A 22,242-nucleotide genomic window follows, 5' to 3' on the forward strand; every position below is an offset into this window, starting at 1 on the left:
CGGCAATCTTCTTCTCGTTGTCAAATAAATATCAATGTTAGGATTGATGGAATACTATTATATAATATCATAACATTGAATAAATGATGAGTATCTTTGTAATTAAATCTTTTATAAAAAGAATTAAAATTAATTATGTAGATCTAAAAAACCATTTTTAAATTTATATATTAAAAATTTAAAGTTTTTAGATGATTATTGATTATTGCTATAACAGCATAAATACTTTATTTTTATTATAAATAATTGTTTATAACAAAGTAAAATTAAACGTTTTAATAATAATGTGTTATAAAGATTAATTTACCATCGTATTTAAGCATATTTTAAATGAAATTTCCTGATTTTGATATAATTCGTATAAATATCGAGCCAAGTAAGTAATTATTAAATCATTTTAATGAAACAACAGACCATTATAGCAAAAATATAATATTCCATATTTTCACTCGTTCCATTTCGAAATACGAATAACTTCCATGCGTTTCGATCTAAGCGGGTATTCTCGATTCCCTTTTACAATACGAGAGTTTAAATGATGACAAAGCAGATTGGAGAAACGAACGAATCTCTTGATAATAAAAACGACGTGCAATTCCGAACAATGTTCAATTCAAAAGCATACCCTTAAATCACGATGAATTTGTTCAACCTTTGCTATAACCCAGATTTTATTCGATCACATACATCGAACAAAAGTTTGAACATTTCTGCTTAAAATATGAAGTCATAGAATAAAAGGAAAAAAAAATTTTTATACACAAAGAGCAAAAAAACAATTTATTTTAAAATACAGTATTCATAATAAATGTATTCATATAAACGGTTTTAAAATTTAAATAAAAAATATGTTTGGTGAAATATAAAAATATTAAAAGGAATCGATCAGATAATAGTTAAAGAAGATTGGAAAACGAGGACAGAAATTAAAAAAAATTGTGAAATTCTTATTCAATGGTTTCGATTTCTAATTTTTTTTTTTTTTTTTGTAAAAAAACAGGATTCAATTGTTCATATTCAATTATTAGAGACGGGCAATATATGTCACAATTGTAATCACAATAAATGAAATTTTGTTGTACTTCGCTTATTTTTTTAAGAAAATAACATAACAAAACAATATTCAAAAGGTCTAACATTTAATATGAAAATGTTCCGACAAACAAAGCGATTGCAATTACTACTGAATCCCAAGCGATCCTTTGCCCTGGAGGATAATTCAACGAAGCAGCACATCCGGATGGAGGGTCTATTTAAGAAAGAGGAAATTACCAAGTCACGTACACGAGACCTAGGAGACATGTTTGAAGAACGATGCCAGAATCTCTTCAGAATAGCAAAAATAATGGACCAAAAATGTCAGATGTGTTTCAAAAAGGACATTTTTAAAACATTTCAGAAAAACATATAAGATAAGTATTGCACAAAAATTTCCATTGAATCATTATCATTATTACCCATCTTTCTTCTTCCTTTCAATATTTCTAAAAACAGAAAGACGTCATTAAAAATTAAGTTAATAATAAGAATATTCTAAAACAATTAGTTCTTTATTATCTATAAAACTTCTTTCTAAAGGAAGACATATTAATAATATTAATGATATCAAGAATAACACAACAACTCTGAACATTATTTCATAAAATCAATAAATTTTAAAGAATAAACAAGATACTTAATTTTTTCAAAAAAAATATTTTATAGATGATCATAATAAAATTCTATTCAACAATAAAATATATAATAATTTAAAATCATGATGAAATTTTCATCATCAAAGGAATAAAAAGATGAAAAACAAAGGTGAAGAACGAATTATTCAAAAAAGAATTGCTGGAACATGATATCAAACGATCGAGAAAAGAAAGCAGAGCGAAAGGTTATCGTTAGGGATATAACCGTCGTCTTTGGTATCATCTGCTGCACAAAGCCGTAAAGTACGGTGCTCGGTTATTTCGGTCAATCCTCGACGAAGAGGCCGTCCGGAAAATATTCACATCGATCTATACTCAGTGACCTCTCTTTAGCTTCCTATCTCTTTCTCCTACAACATACTGTAGCGTATGTATACACGCATGTTGCCTTTTACATAACCGTACAGATTCACTTCGGCCAAAATTCTTTCTCCATCCTACATCTTTGTTGACCCTGCTCTCTCTCTTTCTTCTCTCCTTTTTTCTCTAATATCCAACCTTTCATCGGTTTAGCTTTCTTTCTCTTTTTCCTCAATCTTTCTCTTACCCTATACATTCTCTATCCTGTATTATCGTCGTCACGCTTCCTTCAATCACACGAGACAATTCCTTCCATATCTCCTTTTCTCTTTCAAAGCACAGTCAAAAACGAATATTTTGTATAAATCGGTTCAAAGTGCTCTTTCAAATCGTGCATAAGAACCAAATCAATGGTAATCGATAAGCAAAAGGAATACAAAATATATCGGCAAACAGAATTAATTATAACTATAGTATGATACAAATGGAATATAGATATTTATAAAGAAGTATAAAATGAATTTTTTCCAAAAATATTTTTCCGAAAAAGATAAGAATACAATTTTTGCAATCAGAAAAATTATTTTTATATTGTGTTATTTCATACCAAATGTTCTCTAATTGGAGTGTAAAACACTAATTTTGATAGACAAAAGCTTAAGTATTTATTTTATTAAAAATCTTTTATTTTATTTGTCAAAGGAATACTTTGTTTTAAAATAGAAAAATCGCTGAAACAATGGGTGATTTATTTCATTTATTTTCAATAGATATAATGAGAAAATATTCTTTCATTACGAAAGGATATTTAATTTTTATTTATCAATTTAATTTTTTATTTTTCTAAAAGAATCATTGTATGCTTTTTATATTAGAACTTTTTTACTCTTTATTCTTTTGTCTTTCATGATCCTTGTGTCTTGTATTCTATTTTCATAATAGTATTATGAAATTTCACAATAGGAATGAGAAAAATAAGTGCGGATATAAAACAAAAGATTTTTTAAAAATTTATTTGTTAGATTTACTAAGAATTGAGAAGAATATTGATTTTATTAATTTTATATGACATTTATAAGCATAATTTTATAATATGGACACAAGGCTCGTTTTTATTTAGTAGTAGAAGATTGAACTCAGTTTATTACTATTATCTATTAGTTCAATTTCAATAAGGGGAGGTTGGACAAAAATTATGATCAAATCTTAATAATTTCGACAATCATACATTTATTTTACTTAAAACTAATATACTATTTACATGATTATTTTATTATTTAAATTAATTTATTTTATGATATATATATACATATAACAACTTATTTTCTATAATTAATTGATTACTTTTTGTTTAACTTATTCTCCAATATTATATACAATATTTTTTATCTTCTAATAGTCAAATTTGTAATATATTCTACTTATTTCGTATCCCACTTACCTCATTTTGAAGAGATTCATGAAACAACAAATAAAATTAAAGAATGAATTACATTCGTAAAAAAACATATAAAAATTATGTAATAATAGTTAAACAACGAATGTCGAACGAATTTTGTAATATTAAGTAACAAACAATCTATTCCTTCATATTTTTCAGAACCAAAAACTGAAATTTTGGGTGCACCAGATTTATACATCAATCGAGGCAGCACGATCAATTTGACTTGTGTAGTTCTTCTAAGTCCAGAACCACCAGCCTTTATATTTTGGAATCATAACGATGCCGTAAGTATGGATGATATATTTAAAAAAATAAATATGCGTTTTATTCGTTACGATAAAGAAAATATATTTAATATTAAAATATTTATATAAGCATAAATAGATACAAATGATAGTGAAGTAAAAATAGAAAGTAACGGAGACTTTCTATATAGATATCAATTTATATCAATATATCATATTAACTTTATATGATAATTGATAAAAATATTTGTTAAAATTATCACTGCTATCTAAAATCTCGAAATTTACATTCGCCGCTTTTTAAAAACATTAAGTGAATATTCAATTTCCGCTTGAATAGAGTTACTTCGAAATCATCCATCCCTCATTTTAATTTCGAACGATTTTTTCCGCTTCTGTTAATTCCTATTGACTTACATAGAATGCAAAAAATGAACAATTGATAGTTTCAGAAGTTTCGAGAAGCAAAAAAATTTTATTTATTTACTACTTTATTAACTTATAATTTAAGTTATAATAATTTTTAAAAGAATATTTTAAATTTAATATTATATCCTCGTTCCTTCTTATATATAAATAGATTAATATTTACTAATAAAATTTACAAATCTTCTGATTATTCTCTTATTTGATTTGTAATTATAAAATTAAAAATAAAAAAACTTAAACATACAACTTCATTAATTGATAAATTTACTACATTTTTAAATATTCTAAATATTCTAAATATTCTAAATATTCTAATTCTTTTTTTCTAACTATTAAATTTTACATTTATCAAGATAATGAATTCTTGAACCATTTTATATATTTATTTTATATATTTATATATTTTATATATTTATTTATTTTATATATTTTAAAGTGCACATATTCAACTTCCATCCATGTCCTCAGAATCTAAATATACTTACGCAAATTTCACCAAAGTATTCTTTGCACTTTCACACTTTTCCTTCATCATAATCTTCAGCAAGGTGAAAATTTTTGCAGATGCTTTTTTCCCGACAAAACAATTATCGTAAATCATATCCTGCTTCCATAAACATTGATCACAATTAAGATTTTACTTAAACTTTCAGTGCTTGCAAGAATTATCGTTTTTTTATTCAACTATCCTCATACGAAAGAGTACAGACTATACCTATAAACTGCAACACCTCAGCGAACGAAACATCTATAAATTTTGATACTCGTGACGTTAGTATCTAGTAAATTGTCACTAGCGATGCGACTAATAATATAGCGCATGCGAGACACCATTAGAAACATTAAGTCTGACCAACAGCCTTGGAATTCCCTAGCGCGACTATGAACATATTTAGCAAGCCTCAAGATGAATTCTATTCTGCTAAGCTTATCGTCGTAGCAGTCTGAAACTTTTCACGAGACAACCGGGACTAAAGTAATTTGCGAAACTTCATGCTAGTTCCAAAATGTCGCTGATCTATACTCTCAGATACTTAATAAATAAATTTTAAATAATTTAAATAATGTATAAATTTATTTTAATTTGTATGTTTTAATTTGTTCTTATTTCTTTTATTTTATGTTTTTTTTTAATTTTAAAAAAATGAAGAATTAGATTAAGATAACTTTAACTACTAACTAATAATATCTAGAATCTTTTGGTTTATTTCTAAGATTATACTATTTATTGCAACTATATCTTTTAAAAATATTTCAATTCTTTATTATAGAATAAAAAGCACAGAAATACAAACATTTGCTGCTCATGTCAATTATTATAAATTTAGCCACAGTATTTTCAAAACTAAAAAAACCCAAATTATATGTAAAATATTATAAAAACTTTTCATTATATGGAATTCATTATATCTCTAATATCTCTATATTATTTATAAATCAGTTCAAATCTCTAACAATAAATTCTATATGTAAAAATAAATAAAAAAATATAGAATAAATTTCTTTCATTTAGAAAAATTAGTTTTCAAAAAATTTCAAAATTCCCTGATTATTCCTTAAGTAAATGTTCAATCTCAAAAACAAGAATTTAATCAAAAAAATTTTATTTTATATTTTTGGCTTATTATCACAAGTAGAGTAACCATCTATCGAGAGTTTTCAATTGGGAATTGACCAATTTCAGTCGTATTTGAAAAATGTTCGATTTTGATTTATTTAAAAACGAAGGCTCAAATAAAAAAATTTTATTCTTCCTTTTCGATTTACTTTTCCACGAAAAATCACCTCCTGCTCGATTATATCATGAATGACGACAGACATTCTGTATAAATCGAGAAAATTACCTCAACTTTTTCGAATCACCTTCAATAGAGCTCTCGATCCTTCGATACAGAGACCATAAATCTTACCAAGGCTGTGACAAAACTGGAAAAAAAGGAAAACGATACACGTCAAAGTCGCGGCTTATACCTCGACTGTAATGGCATTCTATGAAAAAGAGTTTCGCGTGGGGAAACGTTTCGAGAAATGTTTCGTAACACGCGTCGTTGGAAGGGGTGCAAACCGATAAAGAGAAGAACACGAAATGTCCCTAGAGGTGAGGCTGGCTAAAATGCAATTCATGGATAATAAAGTCAACGGGATCGATCGATTCATGCCGCGAAACATTTTCCAAATCATCCAAACTCGCTGGCAGTTTCCCCTTACAGTTCAATAAATGTTCTCTCTACGGTTCTCTCTTTGATTTCGATTGAATTTCGAGATACCGTCTCCCTGTTTCATCCACGTGTCACGGTGTGTTTTCTACTGGGTTGTACCGTGTACTTGCGGATTTGTCCTCTTTACATCGAGGATCCGGTATACACGTACGCCGATGTATTCATTTCTCTCTCTCTCTCTCTCTTTCTCTCTCTCTCTTCCTGTATTGCCCTCTCTTATTCGATTTCTCTGTGTGTGAACATCTGCGTTTGTAAATAGAGAAGACCGAGCTGGTTGCAATTAAATTGACTTAACAATTTGTCAGTTGCCTTTTCACTCGAGCACGAGAGCAGACGTGTCTCATGTATCTTTCGAGTGTAGGTCTAATTCTAACGTTTATTTTCTCTCTAGCCACCGATCGGTATCTATGGTATTGTCGGTGAGTAGTTTCTTTTTTTTTTTCTGCTTTTTTTCCCCTAACGAACGCTATGTATTCATTAATTTGAATAAGTATTATGTTTTCGTCAGTTTGAAAAGAAATTATGAAATGGAATTGGATTGATAACAGTGAGGAAAAGAGTTATAGATCGGTGATAAATTAAGTAAATTGTATTATAGTAGTAAAGAAAATAAAGTTTTTATGATTGATTGATTATCTTGTCATAAATTAAAATTTTTTTTAGCAATAAAGTTTTGTTGATATAATTTTTTTTGTTGATATATAATTTATCTAATTAATATGTAGGTGTCGACAATATGTTAGAAATATTCAAAGTGAAAACATAAACAAATACATCTTCTGTTTATTTTTATTTTATTTAATTGTAATTAAATTGTAATTAATTTAGTTAACTTATTGTTATTTATTAATTGTTACATGTATCTTTTCTCAGATACATTGAAAATAATGATAAATATCGTTATATTGAAAATAATAATAAATATATTTGAATTTTATGCATTTTATGCATCATCTGTACACACACAAATATATTTCGCAAAAATTATAATAAAAAATAATTAAAATAAATCGTATTTTCATTAATTCGTGTTTCAAATAAAATTATAACAAATGATAACAAAAAAAAAAAAGATCAAAATCAAAAAGATCAAAGATTTTTACATTTTTTGTATTTCCAACGAAATTGCATTACTATAAAATCAATAGTATATATAATTTTGTTTATTTTTAATTCAAAATTTATTTCTACAATCAATGATGAAATTAAAGAAAATTTTAATGATCAAACAAAGTCAAATATTTCATTTTGAATCTCACGTTTGCAAATATTCTATATAAATGGAACGATATTTATTTATCTGATTACATTTCATTAACTGACTTTCTATGTCAATTTTCTTTCTGCAAATATCAAAAAGAATAACAGAAAATTATTATTGAACTTTCATTTTGATCATAAGGAAAATAACTTCAAATATTCGAAATATTTCTCTATATCTTTTAAAGTTAAGTTTCTTGTACATATAATTTTATTTTATAAAAAAAAAAGAAGAAAATTGATCGAGGAACATTATACAATTTTTAATTCGTTATTTCATTTTTAAATAAATATAACGATATAATCAATAATAAAATAAAATTTATAGTTTGAGCATTCGTGTTAACTTTTATTATTTTATTATTTTTAACTTTTATTATTTAGATGTGATTAATTTGATCGTTCCAATTGATTTATCTGAAAGAAATCCTATTAAGGAATGGTTACGAGATATAATATCAAAATCTTCTTTACGTGGTGATAATGGAAGATTGCCAAAAAGGTAAAGACCTTAAAGGTTGCCAAATCGATTCTTATAGTTACAATGAAATAAAAACGCATCCCATGGATTTGTAATCCTCATAATAATGGATATAAACTTAATTTAATCTTTAGCATCTTTGAATTCCATAAAAATTTCAATTAAAGAAAAATTTATTATATTATTATTCTTACATTTCAATTATTATTCCTATTTGAGAATTGTTTTCATATTTTTGTTATGAATAATTGCTGATAAAAAAAAATATACATTCTTTCAAGAATTATTTCCCATATAAATTTGATTTAAATTTCATCAGAATCAACTTGTTCCTTTGTATCTTGTAAAATCGTGAAAGGTGTTCCACAAACAAGATCGTTTTAACAAACACCAAAAAATTTCGCCAATCACAAGTATAAACGATTCATATAACAATATACAAACTTTCCGCTCATTGTAATCGATTTTTATTAATCGTTTTAAGTTCCATTTCTTGCAATGCAAAACTTTGAAAAACTTATATCGATAGAAGTTCTATACTCCCTTCGATTTCGACTTGTAACTTTTATCGGTTCTTTTTTGTTCGAAACTTTTTCGGATCTTTTTAAAACAAGCCTTATTTGCATTTAAAAATATACCAACACTTGTTTCAAAAAATTATTCGAACGATGTAAATATTTATAAGCGCCATTATACATATGTAACACCCGCTACAAAATTTTAACAAAAACCCTTTACCCATTTTTATTTTTTGCGGATGAGCACACGATACGCCGTGATGTGAAGTTCTGTTCGAGCATGCGTAGAAAGAAGCGTCGACAAGTGTAGCAACTTATCTTGCTTCCTCCCGCTCTTCCTTCTCTACTCAACGTCAACACTTATTTACACAACACTAGAGAATGAAAAAAAAAAGTAAAAAGAAAGAGAAAGAAAGGGAAATGTTTGTTCTGCGACAGCATACACTTTCAAAGCAACGTTATTTGCACCTCACACGCGCCAACACGAACGAAAATAGTCTCCCCTGCGGAACATACCACGGTCTCGTTTTATTTACAACTGTTTACCTGTCGGATACAATTTCAGGCTCGGATATCTACAAAAAGCTCGAAACTCAGTCCTCGAGGGGGAGGAGGTCGAATGTTCGCGTTACCTTCATGCGTGACTTGACACGAAAAAACGCACTGTTTCCCGCCATCGACCGTGACAAATAAAGGTGGACACATTTCATCGCCTTTGTTCTCGCTCACGATGTAATGCGAACTTCACTCTTGAAAAAAATACTGCGACAAATCATGATACATACACATGTTCCCGCCAAATAGCACGACAATGGCTACTTCACTCGAAAAATCACAAAAAATTCAAACGATATCGAGTTGTAAATTAATATTGAAACAGAAAATTGATTGTGGTTTTATAACAGAGACGGTCTCAAACATAGTCTGTTACATAGATGTAAAAAAAAAAAATTTCGATAAAAAAATATGGAGAATTTTGAAATGTTATCAACGCGTCCATTTATATAAAAAATGTCATATTACACTTCTCTTCTTATCAAATAAAATTGAGTATATAAATTTTTTTTTTATATTATTACAAGTAAAAAATATTGAAAATGAATAAAGTTATTAAATCACTCTGTATAATGAAACTAAGAAATAATAGTTGATCAGAGATAAGAAAAATAATTTCATGAAATAATATAAAAAGTTATAAATATTAAAAAAAGAGATGTTAAATAATGTTTTTTCTAAAGCATAAAATATCACAACACAATGTCATTTATATTTTATTTGATTTTTCTTGAATACATATTGAATTTAATTCCATTATTACTTATGCAATATTTGATTTTAACATATTTTTAAATGATATGATTTTTATTTTTAAAATATTTTAGAATACCAGTATAATAATAATATAATATAGTAAAACATTCAAAATATTCAACTACTAATACTACTAGAAAATACATTAATATGTACATATTATTAAAACTCAGAAAATAGGAAAAATCATATCATTGAAGTTTCTTTCTATTTCATATCTCAATTGATTACCCAGATATAAAGATTCAAAATGCTTAAGTGCAGAGATTATGAATAATATTTTAAATGGAGTTGCGATGAGCCCATTGACCTACATTCACCAGTGACCTAAATTCTTTTCTGGAAATGCGTATATTTCTCAAGGGATCCGGTCTATCATTTACTTGGATCTTAGTATAGGATAAATCATAGATTAAGTGTAAGTGAGAAGACTAAATAAGTGATAAAAATGAAGACAATAAATAGTTAAAAATTACTTCTTTTTTTACATGGAAATCAGAAATCGTATTAGGATAAATCCAAAGCGTTTAAAAGTTAAAGATATTTTAAAGGTTAAAGATAAAATTCTATAATTCTAATGATTTATTCATTAACGTTGGAAATCACTGTTTTTTATGTATAGCGATTTTTAATAATTTCCTCTTTTAATATGATTTTTAATATGTTTATTATTATTACACTACTAGGTATTAATAAAGTTAAAAAGAATATTTTAGTAAAGTTTAATCGATTTTTAATTTACAATAGTTTAAAAAAAATCTCAAAAATATGTCTTAATAAGAAAATTACTCCTTAAACTTATATAAATTCCTGTAACTGTATATTGTAACATCTAAAATATATATTTATATAAAAATTCGCAATCTAACAATAATAAGTTTATAAACAAGATTATAAAAATACAATATTTTCAGAAAAATTGTATTTTCGTTCATTGTATTCCTTCAAATGAATTGATCAAAGGCGAGCAATCGGAAAATAAAAAACAATATTGCGACAACAATGGCGAATGGCTAGCTATCTGTGTTCGAATTCAACAAATAAGAAAATAATTGGACGGCGAAACAAGAATATCTCGAATTGAAAAATATATTTTGTAGAAAATGAGACGAGTTTATGGGGAATACTGGCCGTGACGTGACCAGTTTGTTTTTGTCATTTATACGTTTACAGCGAATATATCACAAGCTTTCTGTGGTGAATCTAAAAGCTACTCGTGGTAGATAGATAATTCTTCTGTTTATGACATCTAGTGATATATTTAGACTCTTACTCGAATGTTTTTGCATCCTCGTAATATATTTCATCCAATTATACTATTTATGAAAACAAAAGCATGGATTACCATAAATTTTTCTTTCTTGATGATTTTTTTTTTAATTTATTTTTATATAGTTTAAATATACGTATAATTTATAATTTGTAATTCTATAAAATTTTAATAGATTCCTATCTATATCTGTATATAATTAAAATATATTACAAAGTAATACATTATATATTTTACTAAATTATATATTTATACATTATATATATTTTATTAAAATAATGCAAAAGTAATGTACAAGAATATAATAAATATTAATAAAGTTCAAAAAAGTATTAGCAAATAATTAACTACAAAAATTAGCATTAAAAAGCAAACATGAAAAAAGATGTTACAATAAAATAAACTTTAACAATCGAATACATACATATATATAAATAGAAATTTAAATAAATTTAATACAAATACTTTATCTAATTATAATACCACGAAATAAGATAAAAAAAAACGTAAGAAAAGAAATATAGAAACTGTTCAGAATAATTTTAATTCCATGGATAATATCGATCACAATAAACCGTAACTGGGATGATACAATCTCCAACTAGTCTAAAGCGATTTCACGTAATAAAGTGAATCGTTCGAAGGATTCAATCAAAGCTAAAAGGCTATCGATTTAAATGAAGTAGATGAATTAAGATCGGATCGGGGAGAAGGGGAGAAAAAGGAAGGGGGATCGAGGAAGGGAACGTAAAATTCGAGGAAAGAATATATATAGGTGGGACAAAGAGGGGCAATCGTGGAGGGACAAGGGAGTCGTTATCGAGACGCGAAAAGACTGATAAGACAAAAGTAGTAACGTGCTGGATAGAAACGATTCCGATGGACCATCGAGTCCAAGATGTTCCATCGAGTTTCACCCTGAAGATTCCCATGGGACACCGATTTCTCTCTATGAACGCGTAATGAGGCTGACGAAATTCTCTCCCCTCGTTTCCTACCATTTCCATTTCCTCTTTTCCGAGGGCAACAGTCTCTTCTCGGCTCACGCTTAAAACTTCTTCAAATTACGAGCTCCACGATGCAGTGAAATTATCTAGTTCGTTGAACTGCATTCGTTCTGTTCCCCGACATCGAGTAAAGATCTCAAAAATCTTGATCATCCGACGATTTTGGTAAAAAAAGTAAAAAAATCGTGATTCGTTCGTTTTTTCTCTTCAACTTTCGGCATTATTTTTATTTTTCGTTTCGAGAAAAAATTTTTTTTTACGAAGAATTTTTTTTTTTAATTTCTATCTATTTTATTTTATTATTCGTTCTATTTTTGATAAAACCGAATTAGAATCGTTTATTTCTTGATGGTTGGAAGAGAAAATGTTGATATAGATATTTCGCGGCAAAAAGTAAGGAACATTCCACGCGTTGTTGAGAAAAGAGACATTGTTTGAATTCTTGAGATTTATATATATATATATATATAAAGGATATATATATATATATATATATATAAAGGATATATATATAAATATATATAAAAATAAAATAAAATTATCAAAGTATTGATAATTTTGATAAATTATTTTGATAAATTTTGATAAATAATAGTACTTTAAATATTATTATTATTATAATTAAAACGTAGCAATTGTTGATTTTATGATTTTTAAAAAACTAAAAAAAGATTAATTATATTATAGTAATTTCAGTATTCGTATTTTTGATTAGAGATACTTGTCTGATAGTTATTAAAAATTTAATATATAATTAAAAATATTCAAAGATTTTAAAGGCAAATTATAGAGATACATTATATAGTATACATATTTATTATTGATTGTTTGGATCTAGAAAGCATAATTTATACATGTGATTATTACAAAATAAAATAAATTATTTGGTTATTTGTGATCATTTTATATTTGACATTATTTATTATGTTTATTATACATTAATAAAATCTTTTTACTAATACTTTCACATAGTTTCATAATTTATTTCTCTCAAAAATAACTAACAGTGTCTTATATTATTACATTATTTATATTATTTGTTAAACTTGTAATTTGTTAAACTTTTTTATTTATTATTATTTTAAGGCTACATCAAAAAATAACTTATATCCATTTTTTTATATATTTCAAAAATTATAGAGATCTTATATTTAAACTAATAGAAAAAGTATTTTCAGATACTAGAATGATAATTTTATGATTTTGTATTTTTATACAATGAAAAAATCTTCATACGCTATCTTACAAGGAAATTTATTTAAGAAAAATCTGATTTTAATGAAAATTTGTAGAGAAAAATTATTTTTCGATAAAATAATTCTTTTATCATTTTGTATACAATTTCACTTAAAAATATTTTTTATAACAAGATAGTAAAGCATTAAAATCTAATATAATAATCTAATGAATATTTTCTAAAATTTTGTTCTATCTTGTATTATTATGAAATTATATTTAAATAATATTGAAAAGATTGATTTCATTCTTTTGAAATGATATTCCATTTATATGATTTTTATAATATAATTTATTAATAACTCTCGTAAAATATATGAAAATGTTTATATTATTCGCATATATTCTTATAGAAACTGAACCAAGAAAACAATGAAGTAATTTGTAGTAATTTGTAGAGAGTAAAATAAAATTTAAGATTACTGAAATAACTACAAAATAACCTCTAAAGAAAATAAAGAAAACGAAGGAAAACACGAAAGGCGAGAGCTTTTTATTTTAAGGGATGTAATTGGAGTATAGGATCTCCCATTGTGTAAAAAATTAGTAAGTGAATTTTATAGCTATATTTTAACCCACCACGAAAGGGGACCCTTCTAATTAACTGCTTAACGTCCGTGTCGTTAATACACGTAGCTTATATTGTCGCTAAGAGGATTATTAAACATTTTTAAAAGGGTACTAGTATATATTTTAGCCCTCTATCTAAAGGACTAAAAATTTTATAAAGATAATAATTTATTATATTTAATATAGATATTCATATTCGAATCTATATTTTATATATATTATATTTATATTACACGCAACTATATGCAATTATATATTGTCAAAAAAATTAAATCGTTCAATGAAAATATAACATCAAACGATTGACATAATAATAATGCAATTGAAAATAATCGATGCGTTGTAACGAAGAATTTTCGCGCGGCGTCAATATTAATCTGAGTCGAAATTTCAAAAGTTCTGTCACGTGTATGTGCTGGGTCATAGTTGAACAGGAACGAAGAGATGTGCGTCCGTTATTAACCCTTCGTGCACGAGATTCGGATTAACCATGCACTTTCCAGTGAAAGTTTCTCATATTATTCTGCGTTATATCGTGGACTAGATAACAGAATGGCAGGAAGAGAGCGCGGCTTATCGAGCTCGTGGATTACAACTTTCGCGTCCGATTAATCATATTTTGAACAATCCAGGTAGCACCCTGTTCTCAAATTCGAAATAGGAAAAAGTTAGGATTCAGTTATGCTTGTAATTTATTTTTGATATATTTCTCGAAAGAAATTAAATTATTAAGAAATAAAATATTATTTGAAATTGTTTAAATTTGATTTAAACTATAAATAATTTTGGTTATTATAAATATATTGATAAATATATTGATTATTGTATGGAAGATTGAGAATCATAGTGGTAAGTCACATCAAGGAAATTATTTTGAGAAATTTATACTTGTAAATTAATATTTTACAAAAAAATAAATTCTTCTATTTCTATTGGATTTATTTTGATTTGTAACTAGTATGTTCAAATAACTTGTATCAATTAATTTAAAATAATATGATATTATAGAATAGCTCTATTTTCTATCATTCACACTATTGTAATTCTTAGATTTATAATTAATTTTTTTTTTATAATTAATATTTTAAATATTCTTATTTTTAATAATAATAAAATAAAATAAATTAGAATTGTCAAAAAAAATATTTTCTAATAAAAAATAATATTTGAAATTTTTATTTATTAGTATAGTGTAGCAATAATGTTAAAGAATATAGGAGAAAAGCGAGTTAAAAGCATTTTAAATTAAAACGTTTAATCAAATTTCATATCTCTATTCAAATTTCTCAATTTTTAATTTCTTTTAACAACTTTAATACATTTTAATAAATTTAAAATTAATTTAATCTTCAAACGAAAGCATCATGAGCCTTTAATATTTAATAATGAACATTTCTCATTCTGTTTTAAAACTTCAATAATTTTCTACATTCATTTTCATACTCTATGCATTAACGCATTCGTATACTTTGTGACAAAATTACAAGATTATGATTTTTAGTATTTCTCGAACGATTACAATATCTTTAAATACACTTTATACTTATACAAACTCTTTTTTCTTTATTAAAATAAAAGAAAATCAATCGCAGGTATACATTTTTTTTCTGCAAATTTGAATTGCTCGTGTGAAAAATTATCATGATAAAACTATAAAATAGATCCGATAAAATATATCATCGAAATTTTATTGTTTGAGAATGGAATGGTGTGCTGAATGTGAATTTGAATCCTGATAAAAATTGTCTATCACGTTAGATTTAAAAGATAAATGGATAATAAATATCAAATTTTTTTTTACATTTATTCGATCTTTTTTCAGAGAAAATATTTTTTTTCAAATGTATAATTTAATATTATTCTCCTGTAAAATTAGATTTGATTTATTATCCTTTCCAGAATTCCTTTCTACACTATTTTTTTGAAATTATTTCATTTTTAAAATACACAAATAAAGATTAAAAGATTAAAAAAATATCAATAATTGAAAAATATTATACGTAAACATTTTCATCCTATTAGAAGAAGAATAAAATACAAAATACAAGAATAAAAATACAAAATATTTCTATATCATTAAAAAAAGAATAAATAGTACTTTATAGAAACACATTAGTATGAAAACATACATTCTCTCGAAGAAGATTGAAAAATCAATCTTTTTGTCACGGATTGTGACAAATACATGCTTTCATATTTATTCTCAAGGAAAAAAGAAATCTGAGAAAAGAATTTCACGAAAAGATGTTCTTTCTTAAGATTGTCTTTAAGATGACCCTTAAGAAAGGTGCATCGAAGCTGCAGTAGATCATTAATTTAGAAATTCGTCTTGGATCTGATGACATCGCTTTCGGCTCTCTCAGTAGCGAACGTCGACTCGTCAACTTGTCGACTCTCGCGACTTCTGTTAAAGAGACACTAGCGAGGAACGCCAAATGGAACAGGCGCAGGATAAACAGAACATTTACAGAGTCCCAACACTACCAGAGCACGTTTGAGCATTTGTGTTTGTCTTTCTGAATCTATGTGCGCAGAAAAACGTAGAAATCTAAGCGAAATCATAACGATCGAAATAAAACTGCTATAATAGAAATTTAAAAAATGACCATGAGTCGAGATTATTAAAGGAAATCACGATTTTGGTCTTCGATATGAAATTTAGATAAGAAAGTGGATTTAAAATTTTAAATTATTAGTTTCTGAGATATTAATAAAAAAATTTCGATTCTATTGAAAGCTATATGTACAAACATTATTAATAATAATTAATAATAATGTATCTATCCAGATATTATTAAACAATAGCTTCATTATAATAGTCATAATGTCGAATGGCCAATGTTTACGACGTCTATTTCAACCTCATATTTATAAGATATCCCATTTATAACCTAGTAAGAATTAGATTAGTTAGTTCTTAAGAAATTAAATCTTATCAAATTCCAACTACAATATCAAATTAATTAATTTGCGGGTAAAAATATTCGCTGTATTTTGGGCACGTTTCGAATAAAAATATTTTAATGGATTTAATTAAATTAGAATTTAAAAACATTAATATAAAGAGGTTGCCAATATTTGCGATTTATTATGAGAATAATAAAAGATTTTAAATAATTTAAATAGAGAAGATCGATTATTAATCATTTGACGATTTTTATAATGAAGACGATTTAATTATGTCTTCATAAATAGAATTCAATGTATAGAACTGAAAATTTTTCATTAATATTTCTGTTAAAATTCGATCAAACTTTTTAGAATTTTATCCAAAATTACTAACTATATTATGAAGAAAAACCTCAATCTCAATCACGATTTTGGCATATAAATATACATGCAAATAAACATGTATATTTTATAATTTTTATTTTACAGTGAAATGTAAATGAAATTCAATGATACTATATAATTGAAATTTTATTGAAATCCTGAAATTGATATATAACAGATTGATCAGTAAACAAGAATGTTTCATTCGTTACAATTTACTTCTCTCTATTTATCTAAGAAATAAATCAAAATATTCAAAAAAGTACGTATATCATAAATCATTGAAAAATAATCCTATTTTTCATGCAAAAAGCAAACAGACAAAAAAAGAAACTGAACAAATATAAATTCAACGCTATTCTCATAAAGCCTCAAGTTTCACCGTTGGAAAATAGCGACAGATCCCTGTTTAAACTTTACTTATCCCTTCTCGATTAAGAAGTTTCGAAATAGCATGTAGAAATAAATCGCACAGGAGAGACAGGGAAAAAATTTTCCCCCATCTCCCTCCTCCGTAAACGTTCTTTCAATAGCTCACGATGTCTCGATACATTCCCAGAAAGCTTATCTCCCACGTTCCTCGACTAACAATTCCAACTTTCAACCATCGAATAAAAGGGAGGAAGTTGCCACGTAGGTTGCCCTCCTCCTCTCTCTCTCTCTCTCTCTCTCTCTCTCTCTCTCTCTCTCTCTCTCTCTCTCTCTCTCTTTCCTTCGTTTTCTCGTCCGTATCTTCGTTCCAGGATACGATTCAACCGTTCGTGTTGATCTCGACTCAAAGCTTCCTTTCCGATCTTTGTCGCAGATAATCACCTACGACCCGACCAGAGGCGGTGTATCCGTGGTCACGGAGAAAGGAGACATCACCAGGAGTTTCCTGCTCGTGCAGGAGGCGAAACCATCGGATTCTGGCCGATACACTTGTAATCCAAGCAACGCTCAACCAAAATCAATCACCGTTCACGTATTGAATGGTGAGTGACTTCGACTTAATTAAATAGTTTCCGCTTCGTTATTAAATGGTGGCGGTGGCCAGGGAAGGCTGTTTCATTAGCGGATCGATTTCTCGAAGTGGAAGGAAATTAATAAACGTTCCTGTTTGCTCGAAAGGAATGGAATCTTTTTTTCTTCTTCTTCTTTCTTCTTCTATATCAAGGGAATTAATAAGAAAGGAACGTGGACCAGACGAGACTCTTGAATATTAATTTTAAATAGACGAACGTCAAACCAGGAAAAGAAAGCTAAAGAGAGAAAAGGAGAAAGATCTGCTTTCGACACACGCGTTTAATTAATGGATTCCTTTTCGATGTGTCGGAATTTCCATGTAAATACGATTCAAAGTCAATGTTTATATATTTCGATGTGACGCATTGAAATGATTCTATATATAGATTCGTGTATATACATAAAAGATATTAGCTTTAGATAAAATTGAAATATATTCTCATGTTTTGTAATTCAAGTGATTTGAACGATATGTATGTTTTTATATTTTAGATAAGAAATAAGCAAGATGTCTTTTTTATATTATTTTATTTTTTAAAAATTATTTTAATCGTATCATTTCTCGCGATCAAGATAATACCAAATTAATTTCAAATTAAATTTTAAATTTTTTGATCAATTATATCAATTATTGATATATCGATTACATAAAAATCGATTACATAAAAATCGATTGCATTACAATAAAAAAATTTATTTTCTATTTTGCACTATTTAATGACTACAGTAATATTTATAGAGTTCAAATTATTTTATCAAAGTTTTAGAAAAATTTTGATAAAAATAAGATGTTATCAATTTTAAACGACAGAAGAAATCTTTTTTTTAATTTTAATTAGAAAAGTTATGAATGACTATCAAAATCAAAAAAAAATTGATATCCATAGTTTTTACGTATTATTTTTATATTTTTACGAAAAAATCTTTAATCTACGAATTTACTACATAATATTGAATTTTGATAGATATTTTTTAAAAAGAAGCAAAAAAACATAATAATTTAAAATAAATAATCGCCATTCTTCAATAATTATCAATATCTTTGTTTCAAAATATTTTCCAACCTATCTCAAAGTTTAAAATCTCGAGGCATGTTAAGATCCCGCGCATCTCTAATAGTCATGACTTGTTACCTTTGCAAACACAACCGGTACTTTCAGAAAATTTAAGTGTTGTCCTCTGTTTCAGGAGAGTATCCCGCGGCAATGCAGCATGGCGGTCAAGCTAAGCAACCAAGGCTCTACTCTCTCCTCCTCTGCCTGTGTCTGCTACTTTACTAACCGTTTCGTGAAAACGCTGCTCTTCCTTCCCCCTCGTGTGGAGAAACGGTGAACGAGAGACTTTCATCGTTCGAAATCCGGCCGTTCGGGGATACGCCTTTGACGTAGAGTGTATACGTGCAACCGGGTATGGTGGTGCAGTGACTCATAGCGAACACATCAGACCACAATGCCGGTATAAATCGATAATAATAGCGTGGACGAATAAAAAAAAAAATAGTGTATGTGTCGTTCGAGTGGTCGATACGCGGCCACGACGATCGAAGTTTCGAATGCTCGAAACGAACTAATGAAAATCACATCGTGTAACATCTCTGTGAAAATGCTACACGATTATTTAGAAACGCAATGTCGCAAACGCGTGAAAGGGACTGCAATGAGAAAGAGACGATGCGACAACACGTTTCGATATATGTAAAACAAAATGACTGATAGTAATCGCGAATGAATACGCGACACATTCGATGCGAGAATAACAGCGAATAGAAAAACGATTGAGCTCGATGCGGTTGCGGGAAATCGAGACGAAGAGAAGAACGAGAAATGAAATGGAAGAAAGAAGACGGAGAACGGAACAAGCATCGGGACAAAGGCCAAGATCAGAGTACAAAGGATCGCCTTTCCTCCGCAATTATTCACCCACGCTGACAGGATGTGTACGAAAGAAGAAAGACAGAGAGCAAAAACGAGCGAGAAAGAGAAAACTAATGAGGAAAGGATCGATAGGGTAAAAATTGTAATTTTTATCGTGTATTATCGTCGATGTGTAATATTCTCGTTGGCCAATTGGCGATTGTTAAAGATTTAATAATGGAAAAGAACGAGCGTTTCGATACGCAGCGCTCGCGAAATCAGGCCTCCATGCCGAATTCGCGGACCACACTCTTACTTTCGGAACTCTAATCCTCGTCACATCGATGTACACGATGCACTGCTTTTCGATGAAGACGATATAAGTTCCATGACATATCTCTCGAATAATAAAAAAAATTAGAAAAAAAAAAAGATGAAAGGATCTCTCTCGAGATAAGAATTCTAGTCATGTAAGAATCGATTTCTCACACACAACATTTTTTCTAACGGATAAATCTATTCCGCTTTTTCATTCGTTTTGCCAACATGATCGTTTTTCCTTCATCTATTTACATCCTCTTTCTCGCTCGGTTGCTTTCAACGCCATCTAGTCACACGAAAGAGGTACTAAATTACGAAACAGGAGCATGATTCACGTGTACATACAGAACGGAAATCAGTATACGATTGACCCCTCGAACATTACGAGATCGAAGATCGCATTCCACGAATATTTCATTACTGTTATTATATCATATAATTATTATGTTATCAATGTTATCATCCTATTACATTATATTATTTTAACTCTTTATTATATTATATTATAGTAGAATCTCCATTATCCGAATTAATTAAGAAAGATAATCATTCAAAGGGATTTTTTGGAACACAGATTTTTCGTTAACGAATTATTCTATGTTTTGAGAAAAATAATTATAAATTATTGAAATAATATAAAAAATATATAGAATATATAATTATTATAAAATTAATTATTTTAATTTGAAGCAGAATTTTTCTAATATATAAAGATATATACACTTTGTGATTAATTTTCCATTTCACTGCTTCTATTTTTTAATACTATTGCGAATTTTTCAATATTATATACTTTTATCAATTATAACATTCTCATCGCTTTTGTAATTTTTTAAATATTTCGTTTCAATAGTTATATAGGAGTATATTACGTGCCTAATGTCAATTTCAAATTAAATCTTATTTTCATTGTTCATAGAAAGGCATATATTTATATTGTTATTAATATTATTTATATTAAGATATTTTAGACAATGTATTTTATATGCGTTGAATAAAATAATATATTCATCATTCCTGTGCAATAATTTCTATCATATGTACAAATATATACGATATATATATATAATTGCTCAAGGGGTTAATCGTAATGAATAAATTTCATGGGCTGAACGCAAGCTAAACGAAACTCGACTGCGGCCGAACAATTAATTTGTCACTTATCACCACTCCGATCATAGTATTTACTTTGATTACCGATACGAGCAAAGTTCCACGATATAGCGAACTGTTGTTTCACACAAATCAATGAATGGTGTATATAGGATGGAATTAAACACGTGTAAATGAAATGTTTTTCGTTTTCTTATTACGAAACGTGGCTGCCATGCTCCCGAAATAAATAACAAGTTATTTAATAATTGTTAAGTGATAATTTATTTCATATCGATTATTCTATAATTGTGTTTTTGAAATTTTTTTCTTTTATTTTCATATATGGAGTAATTTTATTGCATACTTGATTTTTTTTTTTATTACTTTGATATTTAGATAAAATTATATAGATATAATTTTATTTTTATATTATGGTTTTGCCATATATCTTTAAATATATATCGAAATTTTACCTCGTTAATTAAATGCACATGATGGATGAATTATTTTAACCGGTATTCATGAAAGAGAATGTATAATTTTGTAAATTTATTGAATTGATTTGAATTTCCCTTTTTTTTTTTTTATTTTTCTTGTTTTAATACTGTCATTTACTGGAAGTTCTCTACGAAATGTTATAATTTATGTCGTAATAATTTCACCAGAATAAATTTGAGGTATTGTGTAGAATATCAAATATAATGTGGAATA

The 22,242-nt window shown here is 27.2% G+C and overlaps 1 protein-coding gene across 4 annotated transcripts in view; it reads left to right on the forward strand.

Moving 5' to 3' along the window:
* The window catches only part of LOC122715420 (lachesin-like), a 480,792-nt gene extending 459,957 nt beyond the window's left edge, over window positions 1–20,835 (forward strand). For 2 of the 4 annotated variants that reach the window (XM_043937600.1, XM_043937602.1), the window contains exons 5-7: window positions 3,595–3,722; window positions 18,063–18,231; window positions 19,451–20,835. In XM_043937600.1, the coding sequence (XP_043793535.1) occupies window positions 3,595–3,722; window positions 18,063–18,231; window positions 19,451–19,542 (389 nt within the window). In that variant the 3' untranslated portion in view covers window positions 19,543–20,835. The remainder of the gene's footprint in view (window positions 1–3,594; window positions 3,723–18,062; window positions 18,232–19,450) is intronic. The other 2 variants (XM_043937601.1, XM_043937603.1) reach the window with 1 other exon arrangement.
* The last annotated feature ends 1,407 nt before the right edge of the window (window positions 20,836–22,242 follow it).

Source organism: Apis laboriosa, unplaced genomic scaffold, assembly GCF_014066325.1.
Source record: "Apis laboriosa isolate Shangri-la unplaced genomic scaffold, ASM1406632v1 scaffold35_cov144, whole genome shotgun sequence".
Lineage (NCBI taxonomy): Eukaryota > Metazoa > Arthropoda > Insecta > Hymenoptera > Apidae > Apis > Apis laboriosa.